Source organism: Leuresthes tenuis, unplaced genomic scaffold (genome assembly GCF_036924035.1).
Source record: "Leuresthes tenuis unplaced genomic scaffold, fLeuTen1.0.hap1 SCAF_23, whole genome shotgun sequence".
Lineage (NCBI taxonomy): Eukaryota > Metazoa > Chordata > Actinopteri > Atheriniformes > Atherinopsidae > Leuresthes > Leuresthes tenuis.
In genome coordinates this window covers 19,381,119-19,400,835 of record NW_027325377.1, presented here as the reverse complement: position 1 = coordinate 19,400,835, position 19,717 = coordinate 19,381,119, and the positions used below count along the sequence as shown (strand labels likewise).

At 38.7% G+C, this 19,717-nt stretch overlaps 1 protein-coding gene across 4 annotated transcripts in view; it reads left to right on the top strand.

The window, feature by feature from the left end:
* The first annotated feature begins 13,121 nt into the window (after positions 1–13,121).
* iqsec3a (IQ motif and Sec7 domain ArfGEF 3a) overlaps positions 13,122–19,717 on the top strand; it is a 102,179-nt gene continuing 95,583 nt past the window's right edge. For all 4 annotated transcript variants that reach the window (XR_011909961.1, XM_072377536.1, XM_072377537.1 and 1 more), the window contains exon 1: positions 13,122–13,910. Coding sequence is in view for 3 of the 4 variants with exons in the window: in XM_072377536.1 (XP_072233637.1) it covers positions 13,306–13,910 (605 nt within the window). In the remaining variant the exon portion in view is untranslated. The remainder of the gene's footprint in view (positions 13,911–19,717) is intronic.

Genomic DNA, 19,717 nt, shown 5'->3' with positions numbered 1-19,717 from the left:
GTGACATTGGAATCATGACACTGGAGCCTTCAGCGAAACCTGCTGAGATAACAAACATTTCGTGATGCTCTATGTGCCCAAACCACCACAGTTAAAGTTAGCTATTGAGTATAAGATTTATTTCAGTGAATGGGCCACTCGGTGGCAGCACACATATGCAAAAGAATTGTCAAATAGAATTGTAATGATTATACATATTATATATATATATGTATGATATGTATATCAGTCATTACAGTATATATTCTGCTTCAGTTGTGAAATTTAGCAAATTACACTTTAATTAACGCTCTGTCTCTCAAGTACAGCAAATTTCTTGTACCTCAGTTGTGCATTCCCATTTTTGATGGTTTAGACTTTACACTGTAGGTCTACTACACTGCATTTCAGAGGAAAATATTGCACTTTTTACTCAACAAAATGATCAAAAAGTCACCATTTTGGCTTATTATATATGGGAAAGTGCTGCTTTTCCTCCCCATAATTTCTTCATATTGAGATTTGAGCTGTTGGTTGAACAAAACAAGCATTATGATGGTGATACTTTGATACAAAATCCTACATTTATTTTACAAATTGACCTGTTAAAAAAACATCTAGTCAAAGAAATGGTTAGGTAACTAACAATTGACCACAGATTATAACTAAAGAAATAATCAGAATATTGATTCAGTGTTGGGCTTCTCTTATAGCAATAAGAATGGTAAAATACATATTTATATTATCGCATTAATCATCAAAAAGATTTCTAGTGTCATTGCAAGAGTCTCACTTGTGATGAAGCATGTCAGGCCTCTGATTACTTTTTGTGCCCATTGTCTTTTGAACTTTTAAAATTCACATGACACTATCTAATAATTTGTCTTAAAGGTGCCACATTATTGAAAAATCCCTTTTTTCTGTTCTTGGGAGAATATATTAGGGTGTCTGAAGTCTCATTAATTTATTTTTTGTTTAGCAGTAGCTATAGCTAATGGCTTAGGTAATGAAGAAGATGTACTACAACTTCTAAGAGGTTTTTGCTGTTACTTTTGAAAGATTAACATTACAGCATTATCTTGTTAACGGAATGCTTTGTAGTTGGTTGGTGATGTCTAATGGTTGCATTCGGTAATTCAGATAACCCGCATCTGTAAGGATAAGGAGTGTTTTTAACAAACACCAGTACTCTCCTCACTCTTCTTGCTATGTTAAACACTGTATACCACTCTTGGTATGTTAACAGTACATAATCGGCACGCTTCTGAGTAGCTGTTGATTTCGCCAAAAGGGTGGGGTTGAGCACTTGCTTAGTCTCCACCCTGAAAACAGACTTAACAAAGAGTTGTCAAAACAAGGCCAACAGAAGTGCCACTGGGCTTAAACCAACAGGTATTTTGACCAAAGCCTATCTAATACATCTCAAAAAGAGCTCAGAAAATCTGCCATCTGTGTCATTTTGTTAAAAAGTGCATATGTCACCTACAAGTTATAAAATGTTACTCACATGTGATCATCTCAATAATACAGTGGTTAACAAATAAGTCAAGCTTTAAATTCATCAATATAATTTTCAGTCTGAGCAAAACATAGATGTCTAGTATCATTACAAGACAGAGGACATGTAGCTCAAGTCCTAATGCACCTGTTTTGGCTCAATGATCGATTTGATCTCTGATTTGGACCTACACAAGTAAAAGTCTCACAAACTGTTAGACAGAAGAAGTGGTGCCTGATGGTAAATGATTACTGCTGTGGTTCTAAGCAGTGGCAATTAATTTCACTCATCGAATAACCTCAAAGGAGAGGAAGAATAAGATTTTGCAAAGAAAAAGCTGAGGTAGGTTACAGTGTTTGCAGTATGGCCTGATGAGGAAATGAGATTGATGTCATTAATCTTCAACATACAGCACAAGCAGCGCATTTATTGCCAGAGGGACTAACAACAGACGGTGGTCTGGTGATTATACAGACTGCCCAACCACTGGGAGCCCCAGGCTCTTATCTTAATGTTCTGTACATGTAAGCATTTGTGTGCTCTGTCAAAATGTCCTTAGGTCAGTGAGCACATGCAGGATATTCATGGAAGTTAAAGTTACAGTCACGTTTTATAGAATAGGAAACAGAAACAAAATGTTGGCACTCAAATGTGAGCAATTGTGAGCAACTTGAACCCAGAAGTAATCGGAAAAACAGCTACAGCAGGACAGTCTCACTCAAGCTGCAGGTTTTAAAACTAAAGAAGGAAAACCTTTGTCTAAATGTACATTGGTATTCTTCGAAAATTCAGTTTTAAGATTAAAACAGTCTTCATCCAGAGAAACATTTCTCATGACCTTCCTCAATATGCATATTGCATGACTGTCATTTTAGGTAACATGGGACATATGAAACTCATTTATCTATTTTCAGCCTACTTGTCTCCTCTTTTCTGCCTGTGACACTGACATGTTCATAATATTTAAAAAGAAAGAAAGAAAGAATTAAATGAAAAAGTCTCAATTCCTAAAATGCACCCAAAGCAGTGAGGATCAAGAAGAAAGGAGCAGCTTGCTTGCTGGGGGAGCTATGAGTGAGGATACAGCAGTGTTTCTTTTCCTTTTGTCTTATTGGCATTTGTGTTGTATGAGGGCGATGCAATGTGTTAGGTGCACACAACAAATTATGCTAAGAGTAAATATATGGGTTGCCACAAATAGATTTAAGGCTCATTTGACAGCAATAACTAAACACAGTAGTAGGGTGCAAAAAAACAAGACGTCTGACAAAATTATACATATATACATCTTTAACTGACGTCAGTTCAAAATGGTAGCTCTGAAGCAAAGACGTCTCATTTTGTTAAAGGGTTGTAACCTCGCCTCCTCTCTCCTCAGGTCTTTACTCACCTCCCTTGCTTTTATCTCTGGTGGCACTAGGATTGAGGAGAGGAGTCGAGGGGAGGAATTGAGTGGGAGCAAATATGGGTGCTATAATCAAGGTCAGACAAGGTCAGATCAATGATTGATATACCAATCAGGCTGTGACTGGCAGTGAGTGTCACATTTTAAGGTCTCAGCTTATTCTTGCACATCAAAACAGCAAACCGTCTGATTATCTTTACCTGGGAGCGAGTTTTCTAAAATATTCATTTTCAGTGACCTAAAACTGATTTTGCATGTCAGGAAAAACACAGTTTTAGAACACAGACAAAGGCTCAAAAGGACAGACTGTGTACACAACATTAGACCTCCGATAACTCATCATATACTGACACTGTGTCAGTACTGACATCAGAGGGTAAGCCCCCTCTTTTTTTTCAGCATAGGTTTAGTCTTTAAGATAGGACTACCTTGTGATTGACCGATCATAACCATATGATGTGCTTATTCCCCACAAATCTAAGGCAGATCAGTCACTTGCTCGTGAAGTTGGATTTGAGAGGAGCAGGATGGTGATGGTCATGATTCAACTTTTTTAACGTTTTAAACACATAGAAAAAGGTATGTTCAAAGTAAGAATTGCTTTGAATGTGTAGACACAATATTATGCTAAGCAGGAGACACACAAAATGCTATATTCCATGTACCGGTGAAATGAGAAAATGAGAAATGAGAAACATTTAAGGTCAAGGTTTGCTTCAATTGCTCATTTACAGACATGCAGTACATTTAGCTTACAAAATAGAGGAGCCTAAAAGACACAAAATAAACACTATCCAATGTTATATTAGCTCAAGAATAACAGTAGAGTTTGAGCTAACTGTGTTAGCCTCTATTTTGGATGAAAACATAACATGCAGAAGTTGGGGTGAGGGAAATTCAACTGAGTTATCAACTGAAACAAATCCAACTTGTTAGGTGGTATTGTTGTGTTGCTGTGGTATTTTCATAGACTTACTGATTTGGATACCAGCAGTTCTGAAATCAGGCCAATGCATAGTGAGTCACTTTGACCACCACTTACGCCTGCCATTTCTACGCAGTTTGAGCTTTTTGGATGTCGTTTTGACAATAAAAAGACTTGCCAAATTACAATTATAAACAAAAGAATGCCAAGTCATGTATCATCACATGATAGTTGAATATCAATGATGTTCATAGATGCTGGCATCCTTTTTTTACGACACCAGGCTGCAAAGTCTCTGTCCTTCATAGTACATGGAGTGTCATGACGTGCAAAAAAAAACAAATAATGCACATGACTTGGTGTCCTAATAGTACGATTTTTCATGATACAACCTGGTCGTAAGGATCTTGATATAATAATGATATGGTTTAAATTCACTGTTATCTTTTTTTACATTAATATTTTAAATGCATTTTAAAGTTCTTCTCAAAGCAGGTCATCAGGTTTTGTTTTTAGAGGTGCTTGACAGGACACATTGGAGATGGAGCTGCTGCAAGTCACACTCAAATGCAGTTACTATACTTTTTTAGCAAATAGCTAGTGAAGGCCTTTCCCATCTTTCAATGAACCTTTTGCAAAGGGTGGGGAACTCTGGAGAGTTAACATTTTCAACTAGTATTGTTGAGAAGGGTAATAACAGTCATTTACATTCACGTTCCCATGTTAGTTTGGGGCAATAAAATTGTTACCTTTTTTTGTCAGCCTCATTTCTGTGACCTCTGGCCTCCAGCTGCTTAAGCTAAAGACTGTGTGAAATCACAGCTTGTTTCCATGATGTGACAAATAAGCAGCTTGGGGCAAATCCTGTTTCTTTTCTAAATGATAGTCTATATTTGATGGTAATGACACAGAAAGGGGTTTAAACAGACAGGGCTCCCCTCCCATACTCAGAGATACACAAATGCCATGAAATGCTCCCCTGTCAAAGAGTTTTAATTAGATTTTACTGAGGGGAGAATATTTTCAACATACACCAACAGCAGATAGAAGTGTCTGGAAATAAAAATTTATACGACATTTGTTATTCACTATTATTCTGTTTGAACCATCTGGGAGGTTGAGGGTTAAATTAGTCTCATTTGAACAAAAACTACAAGTTCCTCACTGAGTCAGACTTATTTCAGTTTGTGAACTTTTTATATGGATAATCCGTATTAGACACTGATGCACCAGTACACATAATGGTTTCTATAAATATATATAGAGCTAAGTCACAGTAGGATTTGGCACATGTATTGAGAAAAGGAAAATTTTGCTGCAGGCTGAATTTATGTTATGAAAGTTGTAAATAGTAGCTTATTATATGAATTAATCTTACCTTTTAGAACTAGCCAACCAATTAATGTCAATGCAATATTTCTTCCCGTTTTTGCTTTGTCATCAGATTAGTGTCATTACATGAACACAAGGTTGGAGCTGGACAGTGATATAGATATATATGACTGAGGTCTATCTATCTATAAAATCACGAAAATATCTTAGAAAAGACCACCAATACATTGACCAGTAGGAATGAGTGGGGTTAATCGTTATCTCAGTACTTATAATGGCACCATATAATGTGATTCATTAGAGAAGCTGACACATAGAAGGGAAGTCATATGGAGCCAGAGCTGTTTTGTAGCCAGCATCTATGAACTTCTGTGGTATTTAAGTTTAGAGTACTGCAACTACTTTGACTTGCTAATCAAGTTCTCACTCTAGTAGTAAAGTGACTGAATGGCCCATAAGAAAGCCTGTGATATCCCATAGTCACAGAGACCCTCCCACATCACAGCACAAGGAACATGGTCAGAAGTCTTCTCCAAGACTGCAAAACCTAATAAGGCTGATTGGGTAAACTTCCAAGGATTCTCCAGTATCCAACAAGGGTAAAGAACTACTCCAGTATTCGACAACCACATATATATTTCATTGATTGCCCTTGTGCTGCAATAACTAAATACAGAAGTAGATACATTTCTCTTTGGGAGAACTTGGTTGAATATGGTAAACACGTGACTCAGCTCATCTCTATGTCTCAGACACAAAGCTACTAAGCTGTAAAAAGAAGACACTAAAATCGTCTATTCTGATTGTCACTGTCTTAGACTGCTGTAGATTTACTTTACATTAAGATATCTAAATAACTAAATTCTTTATTATTTTACGTGGTTTCACATCAGCACTCACTCATGCACACAAAAAAATTCAATGAATTTGACTGGAAATCACACTTGAGCAACAACATCTCGGACCAAAACAAATTGAACCCAGAACTGACATGGAGCAATGTTGACTCTGGTCTTATCCTTCTCAATGAAGGAGGCTTTGCAGAAGAATGTGGTTTATTCAGGAGAGGGAAATCTGGAAGGTTGCCTTGACTGAGAATTGCTGACTACATAGGAGGGATTCGTATTCACTAACATGTGTACATGGCCAAACCTCAGATTAAAACATACAAAGAGGGACAGAAACTTTGTTTTCTGGGAAGTTGTCATTGCTCCAACATATTCTTAGATAAAAAGGAGATGCTTGCTGCTGTACTGACATGTAAAATCTGGGATTTTTTCTGAGAACTCTCTCTGTTTATGTTTCCATCTCCTACAACTACTGTTTCATGGCTGTTTCATCACTGCCAACTGTGGCTCACACAGCAGGTACATTTTCATCCTGTCCATCTGTGATGGGCTTTAATCTGTTTTTTTTTTTGTGTGTGTGCTATTTCACCAATGATGAGCTGCAGAATTTTTGTTAAGATGCAACATGCAGTATTCATAAAGCTATTAATGGACTGTTTGAATTGCTCGGCCTAGCTTCTTTCAGGATTGCTCACAAACATGGAATAATAATGATAATGATGGGAGCCATTCCACGGAGTGTTATGTGTTCAAGGTATTCTCAATCAAAACCCTCAAGAACAGTTTATCTCCCCGAAGAATCCACTTTTCCTCCCATCACCCCTAATGGCTTAAATTAATCTACAATAGGTGCCCATGGCTTTGCTTCCCTTTCAGTATTGATATCCCCTGAGCTAATAGGTAGGAAGGTAGGGCTGATGGGTATTGGTTTTGGACATCAGAGCTGGCCAGAAGTCAACACAATGCAGACATTAAAGTCCCTCCTTATTCTAATCAGATGGAAGCTTTCAAAAGGGCAGCAAACACAGAATGTACTATATACAGTTTAGGAGGGGTCAGCTCTGTTTAACGTTTTTGCTTGTTACATTTTATTTGATTGTATTTTTAAAAAAAACTCTATACTCAAATATGTGAACAAGTGGTAATTTCAGGGTAAAGACTGCTGACATTAGTTTCAACACAGAGAGAAACTTGTACAGCTATTCCTGCATTGCCTCAGGTCTCCTTGGAGCAATTGTGTGAGCAACCTGTCTCAAATTATTAATAGTGATATTATCATGGGGATGTTGGAGAAGTGCACCCAAGAAGGAGCAAGTTTGCTCAAACGCGTGCCTCCTTGCCGCTTCTTGGCAGCAACACCAAACGTTCTGTGAGCTGACTAAACTGAATGCATGAAGTGTCATGGATAATAAAAAAAACAGCTAATTTTTTATAACCAACATCTAATTTGTAAAACTCCTTCTGTTTTTCATCTGCTTCTCTTTTATCTCCTTAAACCTTATTGAGAAATATTTACACCCTACGTACAGAACTGCATACACATAAACTAAATCAGAAGATCACAGAGCAAAAACTGTTCTCCAGTGTCAGAAAACTTGGTCTGAGGTGAAGTTGGTTCCGCAGGTAAATGACCCAAAGCACATAAACAACAGCACCACAGAATAATTGAAAAGGAAAAGATTGACTGGTTCAGACTAACCAACATATCCCAGCGAGATAAGTTGAAATTATATTAGTCACTTGTCACACACCATCACCAGGTCCAGTACTTTTTGTTGTTCACTATTTTGAATCATATCCAAGTCCCTGCCAAAAGAATGACATTTTCATTAGCCTCAGCTGTACTTTTTACTGCTAAATAACAAATACAATTTCTGACATTTGGAGGCGTCTTTGGAAATAAATACTTATCTTAGAATACTAATGGCCCTTACAGACATAACGCACATATGGTTCACTGTTAAAAGGGGAATCAGAGGGAGCAGAAAAAATATGCAGAGAATTCAGAACTTCCAGGGCTATTCTTGTATCACATACAGCAGTACATCCTCACAACATGCTGCCTTTTTGAACACACATTACAAATGTGCTTCCAAGACAGGCCATTATTCAAAGGTTTCAATCCAAATGAAACATGACAAGCAGTTGACATACAACCATAACATGTCTTATTTCATTTTGCCATCTGTGGTTGGCTTGCTGGGTTCTAGTGCTCCAAACCACTGTTGTATGTCCTATGTCATTTATAACTAATGGGTTTCAGAGCAAAGCAGTGCCACTGTCATATTGTGAAAGTGTCTTAATATGCTAAACTATAACTGCGTATAAGATGAACGCTATATCTCTAAACATCAACATAAATCATCATATACAGACATAAATGTAATCTTTCTTAAAATAAGAGACCTTGTAAATGTTATATTGAGACAGTTGCTGCACTCTGTGTGAATACTACACAATGCTATTGTCACTTGGCTTTTTCATCTAAACTGCAGTTCTGAACAGATGCTCATAGTGCTAGTGATTTGTCAACTTCCTTGTCTCAATTGGCACCACCTGTAAGTGTCATTAATGAAGTGTAGCATTGCAAGCAATTAGTCTCACCCTGTTGTTAATTGCTCCATCATGTCGTTTGCTCTTATCACATCTCTTGATGTTATTAATACTCTACAGGTATTGGAATGAAAAATAAATTGGATTCTTGTCACAGGTCCTCTAGGATTTAACTTTCCCCACTTTGACTAAATGCATTTATATTATATTTCTTTCATGAGTCATTGGTGACAATGGCATGCAGATTTTTAATTAATCTTCCCTACTTTAATGTTTTCTTTTGTTTTGCATTTCATGGTTAAGTGGTGACATACACCAGGCATAACCAATGAGTCATCAAAGGGCACAACAATGTGTCATATTCTGAGCCACATTTAGTGCACACACGTCATTTATCAATTTTAATGAGAAAACTTTCCCAAAAAGAGACACTGAGTATAGCAAGTTTGAGAATTTAAGAGAAAGTAAGAAATAATTATAAATGCTGTAGCAATATAATTAAAAGAGACTTCAATTCAAGAAGAATTCTGTAAGAAATATGTACATTAAGTAGGTACTGAGTACCAAGGCTATTCAAAACAAAGATAAAAGCCTTTCTTTTTTTCTAGACAGACAAGTTTTCTGTTTCTTCAAATCTTGATTTGGGATCACAAGAGAACACTCTGTGTTTCTGTTAGACACAGCATCAGATGGCACTGAATAATAGGAGAAAATACAGCTGGTCTTCTTTCAACCCGAGATGCAACAGCACTCTGGGGAGTATGCCCATGCTGATATAACACACCTTTGAAATTAAAAGTTGTTGTGGAGGATCGGGGCAAAACTTTAACAGCGGTGGCTACCAACTTTCAAACTTTACTCTTTTAGGAAAGAGCAATTTGAAATGGGAATTATAATGTCAGTGATTCTACTAAAATATGTTCTTCTGAAGGGCACTAAAATTATTCCCATCTGCAGATGCAGGGTAACTTGATCATTCATGTCACACTCTGTACCTTGTACTTGTTTCAGATTAAGGATGTATATCACTCTCAGGCCTCAGACTCCCCTCTGAGGTAATTGCTGTTAAAGGTGAGTTTGGCGCTTCTCCACCAGAGTCTATGTCAAGTAAGGGCAAACCTTGCAGATGTCAGCCCAGCATCAAAGTCACTGCCTGCACCATTTCCATTTTTACAATCCTGCTGGAAAACTCATTTTTGGCTCCGTCCAGCCATGTGTCGCTGGTCGGGCACACAAACCATTTTTCACTTCACGCAGCTTGTAAAGCAGCCATATGGAAGAAGGGACCTGGCTGCACCCTCACTGGCTCACCACTTTGGTCGTAATATTTCCCCGTTTCAAGGACATATCAGACCTAGAATTTCTCTGAGCTGTTTTAAGAATGTTTAATGAAACTTTAGATGATATCAAGAGAAAATGGATATGAAGTTAAAAAAGATTTTTGATATATTTGTATTGGATCACAATGATAATTCATTAATAATCACACTGTCATTACTCTCATCTCTGTGTCAGTTGACTATGGGGGGCTGTCCTTTGCTTCAACAAGCACTGACACAGTAATTTACACATGCTGATTGTAGTTATCCGTTACATGTCAAGAGGACCAATCATGAACAAACAATTCAGACTTTGAAATATTTGTGTCTGGCAACAACACAGTTAATTAGGCCTATTACCTACAGAACCATTCAGCTGGTAAAATGAGTGCTAATTTCTGCACATTTTCAACACCACAACTAAACAACAGCCAAGGACCCCTGCAGTGAAATCACAAGTGCATCAGGAGGGATTATCTGTGCGAGCCTGAAACCCATTTTCCCTCCCTTTATGTGTCTGCGTGCCTCGTGTGTAGTTGATTTTTATTTCCTCTTTGGTAAACTCAGAGAGGCTAGGGTATAGACTGAAAGGCACCCTCTTTTGCTTGGTCCAATTTGCAAAAAAAGAATTTCATACTGCTATTTCCACAGAGCTGGGGAAGAGCATGACTTGTTTGAATGTAAACCTCCCAGAAAATGAGACACGAATATGAAATACATTTCCTACATCCATCCTGTGAAATAAAGATCCAAGTTTCATCAGATCATTTTCATACTGAGCTGTTACTCCAAGCATCAAGTGAGGAGCATTTAGAGGAAGCTATCATTTTATACACTAACCCTGCAAATGACCCCTCCCAAACACAACAAAAAAAAGAATAAATTAATAAAAAGTAAATGAGCTACTATCTTCAATAGAAAGATTACTGTGAGACAGAAAATATGACCACAAGTGATACTGATTACATTTGCCAGGCGAGCAGGAACTGCCTGAGCTTTGTCTCATCTGATTTACAAGCTGAGGTGAATCGGCCTCCATCTTCCTGATTATACTATCATAAAATAATGCTTGATTCTCTCACAATGCATGGAGCATGCATAGGTAAGCGATATTATTCCAAATTGGGGGAAAGGCTTACAAAGTACAGCTTATTAAAATGTGGGGCCATCTTTGACCTTCAGTTTCGTATGTGCAGCTGGACAAATGAACATTAGTCATGAATAAAAAGTTGTTGAGAATCTTTTTTCAGGCAATGACAACCTAAAGTCTGCCACCCTTGAACATCACCAAATAATAGGTTTCCTCCTTTGTAATGCTTTCTCAGACTTTCACTCCAGCTGTCTTCACTGTTGTTGTTTTTTTGTTTTCATGCCTTTAGTTTAATCCTCAGCAAGTGACATGCTGATATCTAGCGACTGTCTCAACCAGTGCAGAATGTTTGCACGCTTTACTTTTAAAACCTTCCTAGTTGCTTTTGCAGTGTTGTATTTTGTGGCTCATTGTCCATTCATACAGTGAAGCAGCATCCAATTAACTTTGCTGCGTTTGGCTCCAACATTGCACAATGTCACTGTATATCCCGTTGTATAGCATCAAATCACAGCAAAAGTCATCTCAAGGCTTTTCAAAGATACAGTCAAATTCAAGCCAATTACAATCCAATTAATTGTATTCCAATCATAATCCAATCAAATCCAAATTATTACGTTCTATATTTGCTAAGGGCTTTCTTAGATGTTATTAAATTATCTTTTCAGACTAATTGTTATTCTTCTAAATTTGTGGAACGCCATTTTCTTTCCAGCTTTCCAGCAGTCTGCTTTAAAGCATGCAGCTCTTAATTAAACCAAGGAGCCAGCTTCTTCTGAGTTTTTCAGAAGCAGCCAGTTTCTTTTTCAGAAGAGCAACATTGTCCAATGTTGTATGCATTAAAGCCGTTACTTCAGAATATATGTTCCTGCTTCTGACTTCTCTCATATGATCAATAATAACAATTAGTGACCTAGTGCCACTGGATGCCAACACATCCCATTATCTCCTTGTCTCTTACAGGTGATAGGGGTATTTTTGTCATTCAAAAGTCATTCAAAGCCATCTCCATACTTTTTTTCTGGGACAGGATGATCAGCAAAAAATGGTGGTCAAAAATGGCATTGCTAGTTTTAAGATGCTTTTTTTTATGGAAAATCTAATCGTGCCTCTTTAGCTTGTGCTATTCTCTTTATGCTAAACATGAAGAAATATACATACTTCCTTGAGACTGTCCAGGACTTAACTGATGTGAACACAGCTTCCATCTTTTTACATGACTTTTTTTCTTTTATTCTTGAAATTGTCCAGTGATCGTGTACAGCTGTAGTCTTGCATGTATGTCCAGGTCTTTTTATGTTGTTGAATTCCCCGGTGTCAGAATGTAACCTACAAAACTGCTGATCTGGCCTCTCCTAATATTCCTGCTACATCTCTGATGGATTTGCTTTAGTTTTGTAGCCTCAGGATGAGTTGTTTAATTTGCAGTGAGAGCTCCTTTGAGTGCATGCTGTGGGTTCATAGCAACAACTTTCAAAGACAAATGCTGTACTGCAGACCTTTTGTCTGCAACACTGGTGAAAAAATTATGAAGGAGTTATTCATCTTTCCATGAAACAGCATTTCCAATTACGTTTGACTTTCTTTCTCTAATTAGTATGTGAACACCTTGAAATGAAAGTAGATATACTGCAATTTAGTTATATGAAGATTATGAACTTAAACCATTTAAATTAACTTTAGATTCAAGTTTACAGTTGCTCTGTGGGATTGTGGCCTAACACTGCAGATATTTTCTATTCTGAAACTAAACTTGATGATTCTGGTTAGTTATGAGTTTTTCAGATTCTTTTTCTTGCCTACTTCAAAAATTGGAGCATTCAGCAAAAAATATATTGTTTGATGATATAGGAGAACTTTTAATAGTAAATCCATACTTTACAATTAAGTATAAGAGTGCATAATTGTACATAGAAAGGAAGTATGTTTAGTTCAAATCTTTAAATGAAAATGATTTTGGAAGCAAGTATAAATTTTGAGGGAGTCATTTCTAGTGTCAATTGTGGAAAGCAACGTTAATAAATAGCATATGAGAGGCAAAATATGCAAAAATGAATTACAATACTGCTTTGTTATTTGCGCTGCGCGTTGACATCACTGTTTCACTACGGCCCCGCCTCCGCACTCCGCTGATGCTCTTCCTCTCTTGCATCAGCACCATTTCTGGTATCCTCATTAAGCACACAGAGAGAGGAAGAGAGACTACCCACCTGACAAGAGCGTAGAGGCGTCAGACTGCCGCCACAGCATCCCGGATACACAAGTGTCCAGAGGCCCCATCAACGGCTCAGAGCGCCAGAAACAGCTGTGGAGGAAGCCAAAATAAGCGGGTACACGGCCAAAGCAACACTTAGTGATGGAGAGCCTGCTGGATAATCCCATGAAAGCCGTTCTTTACCTGAAGGAGCTCACCACCATCGTCCAGAACCAGCAAAGCCTGATCCAGACGCAGCGCCAACGCATCGACGAACTCGAGCGGAAGGTGGAGGACCTGATCGGAGAGAACCGACAGTTGCGGGACCCCCATCTCTACGTTCAGCAGCCCGCTCAGCATCATCATCACCACCACCACCCGACTCACCGCAGCGCCAGTCCCCAGGCGCCGGCCCACCTCCATCAGCACCCGGGGAGTAGCAGCAAAGCTGCAGCTCACCTCGGCCAACAGCCGCAGCCGCAGCAGCAACAGCAGCAGCAGCCTCCACAGCCTCAGCAACAACAGCAGCAGCAGCAGCAGATTACCGGTCTAGCGGCCCAGCCTCAGCAGCACCCGACTCCCCCTGCGCCGTCTTCCCACCACCCGCAGCAGCTGCAGCTCGTTCCCACCTCGCCGCAGTCGCCCAAAGTGAGCAAAGTCGGCTCTGATTCCGTCGAGGAGGACAAGAGGAACGCTTGCTGCAAGTCCCTTGTTCCGCAGACCCCCACCACTCTCTGCCGCTCAGTGGGACTGGCGAGGAAAGCCGAGTAAGTAGCTCTCATGTTGTGTGTTTTTCAAATAACAACTCCTGTTATACGATGCATTTACAGTACAATGCAAAGCCTCATCAGATATAATAATAAGTATATAATAGAAATAATAATAAAATAAACAACAATCGTAATGATGGCGATACTTAATCCAGATGACTCAATTCTCTGTCTAAACTATTTTTAATTGAAATTAAAAACTGCATTGTGTCAAACAAGTTATGTTGTTCTAATCCACTGATACAAAAGAAAAAGATCATATGACCCAAATAAGGTGTATTCCTGCAGAGCTCTGCCAGTTTTTCTATTCTAAATATAGACATTGTTTTGGGCCATACAGTGTGATGTCCGCCAGGACCATCAGATAGACATGTGGTCTCAAAGACAGGAGTCAGAGTCTCAGATGAAATTTTGGGACATGCTTGATGAAAGCAGCTACTTGTGTCAAGCATAACTACAGAAATACATTCAAGAGTGAATGAGGTAAGCGGATCCTGAGTACCTCTGTGCTGGACTGATTTGACTTTGATTAACTTCACATCCCCCTGACAAGCTGAGGTTTAATTTGCTTATAGGTTATTTAAACTTCTCTATTTTGTCATTGTTGCCTGGCAATCAACTGAATGCACAATATATATTGATTTTCAGGGCTCAGACTGCATCTTTAACTGTGTGTGAATTCTTCACCGAGGCTGACTGTGAATGCAGGAGGCAAAGTTTCACCAGCTTTTGATTTGCTAAAGTTGTTCCTTTTGTAATTCTGCATATCCCATATAGGTTACTCTGTTTTCTTTTGGCCCCTTTTCCTCTGTTTGCCCACTTTGAGTCAGAAGGGTATTGTAAGGAAAATGCATCTGCTTCTGGGCTCAGCTGAGGCAGCAGTTTCGCGTGTGCCAGGAGTGTGAGCTCACATTGTAAACATACGTCTTAAAACAAAACTCCTGAAGGCACTTTGAGGGTCGATTGTATGGTGAATAACAGCTTTTTCGCAAGATATGATCTGTAGCCTGAGAAAAAGAAAAAACATTCACTGTTTTTTGCGAATCACCTGACAGCCACTTCAGCGTTAGCAACAAACCTTTGAGTTTGAATGTGCTTTTCTGAAGGTATGTTTTTATCATTTCCATTTTAGTGCACCAAATTTATTTAGAATGATTGAATAATCAGCAACTATTAATTTCACTCAATCAGTTTTGCAAGCAAAACAATAGACACTTTCGATCGATCCATTTTCTATACCCGCTTAATCCAACTCAGAGTCGTTGGGGGGCTAGAGCCTGTCCCAGCTGTCACTGAGCAGGGTATAACCTGGATGGCGACATCAGTGATTAAGTAACTGGTATTAACCGTTAGTATTCCTACAATGTCATCACATAGACCAGTGGTGTATAAGGCTTATTTAAAAGCTGATACTTCTACTACTTATACTTCTACAGTGGAACGAGTCTGATGTTTGCTATAATGCATGCATTTATGCATCTACTGCGTCTTTAAAAAGCAGATTATATTAAACACGGATTTCAACAGTTTGACAGCGTGATCTAAATCTTACTCGCATATGGTCCTCTGACACCACTATTTCCCCCTCTCTATCTAACAGAACTGCAAGTGCAATTCAAATTTTTGATCCAGCTAACACCTGGATTAAAGATTTGTGATCAGTGTAAATACGTAAAAACATCCAGTCCTTATACAGAGTGTATTTGCTTAAGAACTGTGCATGGTGCTGTTCTTTGCCTCCATCAAGGTCATATGAACTGCCTCTGACCGGAGCCACAAACAGACAGACACAACGCAGTGCGCTGAGCCCCATCTGTTCCAGTCGGCTGCGTTTGCATTGTTTCTGTTAATCCAGATTGATTTATCATGCCATTAAGTCATAATTCCTAAAGAGTGTGGGTCAGGAATAGTGTATATTTGCATGCATTCCAGGAGAAAAAAAAAAGATAAAAATATATCAGCTTTCAAATGGATTCTCCCAGCGGCTGACACGCACACAAATACAAACCCACACAACATGAATGGTACAAAACAAATGTCAGAGGGGGATTCACAAGGTACATTAAGATTTATTTACCAAACATGCAACCTCACAGTTCCGTAGGATGATGAACAAAGAGACAGGGAGATGAAGAGTGAGAAACAACTTGGGAGCATACACTCTTTTTTCTTCATCCCTAATGTAAAAGTAGTGATACATGAAAGGCAGAAGACATGAAGCAGCATAATAATTTCCACTTAAGAGCATTGATCCTGGCCTGAGAAGATGGTATGACGCCACAGGAGAGAAGCCATGCATTTTTATTAATGGGAGAGGGACTGAGACATGTTGCAAACGCAGTAATAAAGCATGGGTGAATACTTTATTTATGTAATACAGAAGAATATTACTTCATTTTTTTTTTTATCACTGAAGTAAGAGTTAGTGCAACAAGCATCTCACTTAAACCTGGGGTCATATATATGTTTTTCCCAACAGATTTTGAGTTAATATATATATATATGAGGCAAGAGCAGATATTTCAGAGGAATGTATTCATTGACAGCTGGGAAAATGAACTAAAACTGATGCTGTAAGTTCTTGCATTAAAGAGCCAAGGAGGCACAGAGGTAAACAAGCTATCCCTGAACATTTGGATGTAATGGATTTCAAGCTTAGTCACCAATTTTCCCATGCCAACTATGTGTTTTTATTTGATTAAAATGAGGCAGAAAATCCATTTTCAAAGCTCTAAATGAAAAATTAAATGCTTGCTCACTTGCATCACGCATTTTCATCTCTGGCATTGGCCTAATCTGAAGAATGCAAATCAAGGCTGCCTTTCACTTCAAACAGTGAGTACTGTTGAAAAGTTGTTTTCTGGTTTGAGCTAAAACTTCTCAGATGGAAAGTCTGAAGTGTCGCAATAGCGTTACTCAGTCTGAGAAGGATTCTAAAAGGATCGCTGTGATCTGAAGGAAGCCTTCAGCAATCCTGTCTAGTCCTCCTTCTTCCCCCTCTATCTGTCAGCTGCACATCCCATTCTCTATGCTTCCATTATTCTTATGCTGATTTTCTCACAGTTTCGACAACTTGCTCTTCGCCTACAAGTTACACCTTTCCCCACCTACTTCATTCTCCTTCCCTAACAATCCTTCTTTGTGTCTTCTTGCCCCTTCTTTCAAAGTCACTTTGCCTCAGATTTCTACGCATTCCTTCTAATCACCATTCCATTCCCCACCTCCCTTTTCTCCTTCACTGTAACCAGCAGCTTATGCTACATGAACCACCTCTGCAGTCTGAATCAGTATTCAGACCCATTCTCTAACCATCCTCTCCACCACTTAACCCATCTACCGACTGGACTGGAGCCCTCAGTCTTTTTCTTTTCTCTGTAAACGCTTTGGAGCTGCCAAGTATTAAAATGAGTGTGTGAAAGCTGCGCCATGTGTTCAAGAGAGTGACAATAATTGTAGAAGAGATGGAGGCACGTCTGATAGGCAGAAATCCAGTTGCTTGAGGTGGAAATCCCAGTATTCTCATGCAGCTCTGAGTGCTCCTCTGCTGTGACCTCCCACACACTCACACGGATATGTCAAGCTTTTGCTCAGACACACAAAACATTAACAAGACACACAAACCCTGACATGGCACATGCCACCTGGCAGAGAACATGTTTCTCCACATTGGTTGCAAGTCTGCACCCACAATGCCCTCATTTTCCTCCTGCTGGCCTTGCACCAACTGGAAAACAGAATGTTTGCCATCTCTCCTTCCATTTCCTGCATGCAGCCATTTCCTTCAGGGGTACAAGGTGAGTATTTCAGAACAAGATGAAGAGTTAAGCAAAAACATCCCCTAATAGAAATGATCATTTGAAAAAAAGTACACCCTCTTTCAACTGTAAGGTTTACCCACCAGGACAATGAAAATCATTTGGTCCTCACCAGGTCTTGTAATCAGATAAAAACATCCTCAGAGAAATAGCAATGTGTGCAATTTTACACTATCTTTATTCAATTTATAAAAAAAATAAGGAAAAACAGTTTGTAAAAACCTAACTACACCCTTACACCTTCCATAGGAATTACGAAGGCAAGTAGCAGCCTGGTTCTGCGAATTGCATGCACTTTAATATCATCATCTGCGAGTGTGAACACCTCTTCAAATGCAGACGTTTTGTCACTTTGCTGGTCTGGAGCATTCCAGTATGTGTTAACACAATGCCAAGAAGGAAAGACATCAGCAATGATCTTTGAGAAACAATTAGAGTCTGCCATTCAACAATGAGCAAGATTATTCACAAGTGGAAAACAGTTTTTCCGATCTTCCTAGAGGTGGATGTCCCAGCAAGTTCACCCCGAGATCAGAGAAATAAATAATGTTCTGAAAAATTCGGAAGAAAAAGGCATATCAGCACAAACCCTTCATATCAACTGTCAGGCACAGTGGTGGAGGGCTGATGATTTGGGATTGTTTAACAGCCACAGGATCGAGGCTCCAGGTAAAGTGTGGTCCAAATTAATATGTGCAGGACAATGACTCCAAACACAGTGGCTAATCTACAGCAGAAGAGCTGAAAAGAAAAGAACAAGGTGAAACAAGGTGTTCCAGTGATCCAATGGAGACTTCAATCAAATTGAATTGCTGACCATAAAATACCTTATTAGAGTCATGAATAGATGAATGTCTGCAATCCTCAATTAACTAAAGCAAAATTGTAAGGAAAAGTGGGAAAAAGAATTCCTCCAAAATTATTTGAAAGACTGAAAACAATTACTTCAAGTTATTCTTACTTAAAGTGGTTCTATTAGAATTGTGAGTATACCCTGTTTTTTTAAACACTGTTTGTGCAATTTTTGTAAGTTTTTGTGGTTTTTTTGTAATGTTGTTTTTTTCTTGTCTAATTACCTAGTTCTAAGACCAGATGATTTTTTTAAATGTGTCGAGATATAAAAAACCCTAGAACTGAAAGAGTGTATTGTCTGTTTCACATGACATGCACTGTAACATACACTGCAAAGTAGCCATGCTTGAGTGGCTGCTGCTTGCTGCAGTGTTTCCTTGTTCTTATGCTCTCCGATCAATGAGGCTGGAACTTGGCCAGCACAGGTTCCACCATCTACACACACACTGCAGAGTCTTTTGTATGTTGTCTCACCAAAAGTTAGTGTGGTTTGTTTTAACCAAAGCCACAAAAAACATGAAAATAGTTTTATATCTTTGCTCTTATAAACTTACAAACAAGCACCAAGGAGGGGATCAGGAGATTTGGCAGTTTTTAATCAATGGACCCTCATCCAACAGTCCTGTGCTCTAAACCTGTAAGTGATCATAGTTTTTGTAGCGAAAGCCCTCTGGCTTCTGTTTGCAGTTTGAGTACTAATGAGGATTTATGTGGCTTCTTAAAGGAAACACTTGAGGATAATAACAAATCAAATGAAGACATGCTCATTTCAGGTGTAACTCCCCTCTATCGCTTGAAGGATGCTATTTGAAGAAACAACTAATTTGGTATTTTCAATTGGAGAACTTGTCGTATCAAAATACACTCTCAGAATTTTGTCATGTCTTTATCATCATTTAGCTTTTTAAAGTTGTGAACAGAACAATACGTCTTGAACACTTATTCCTGTATCCACAGGCTATAAAGGAGCTCACAAATTATTAAATGCTGCTCCTGAAGGCAACAGGACTGGTTTTCGGATTGACTAAATAGAACTTAAAGCAGTATTGATTGATTTCTTTGGGTGAATGTGGAGCAAAACATAAAATACAACACTAACATTTTCCAACCTTATTATATGGAATGTATATATATCTA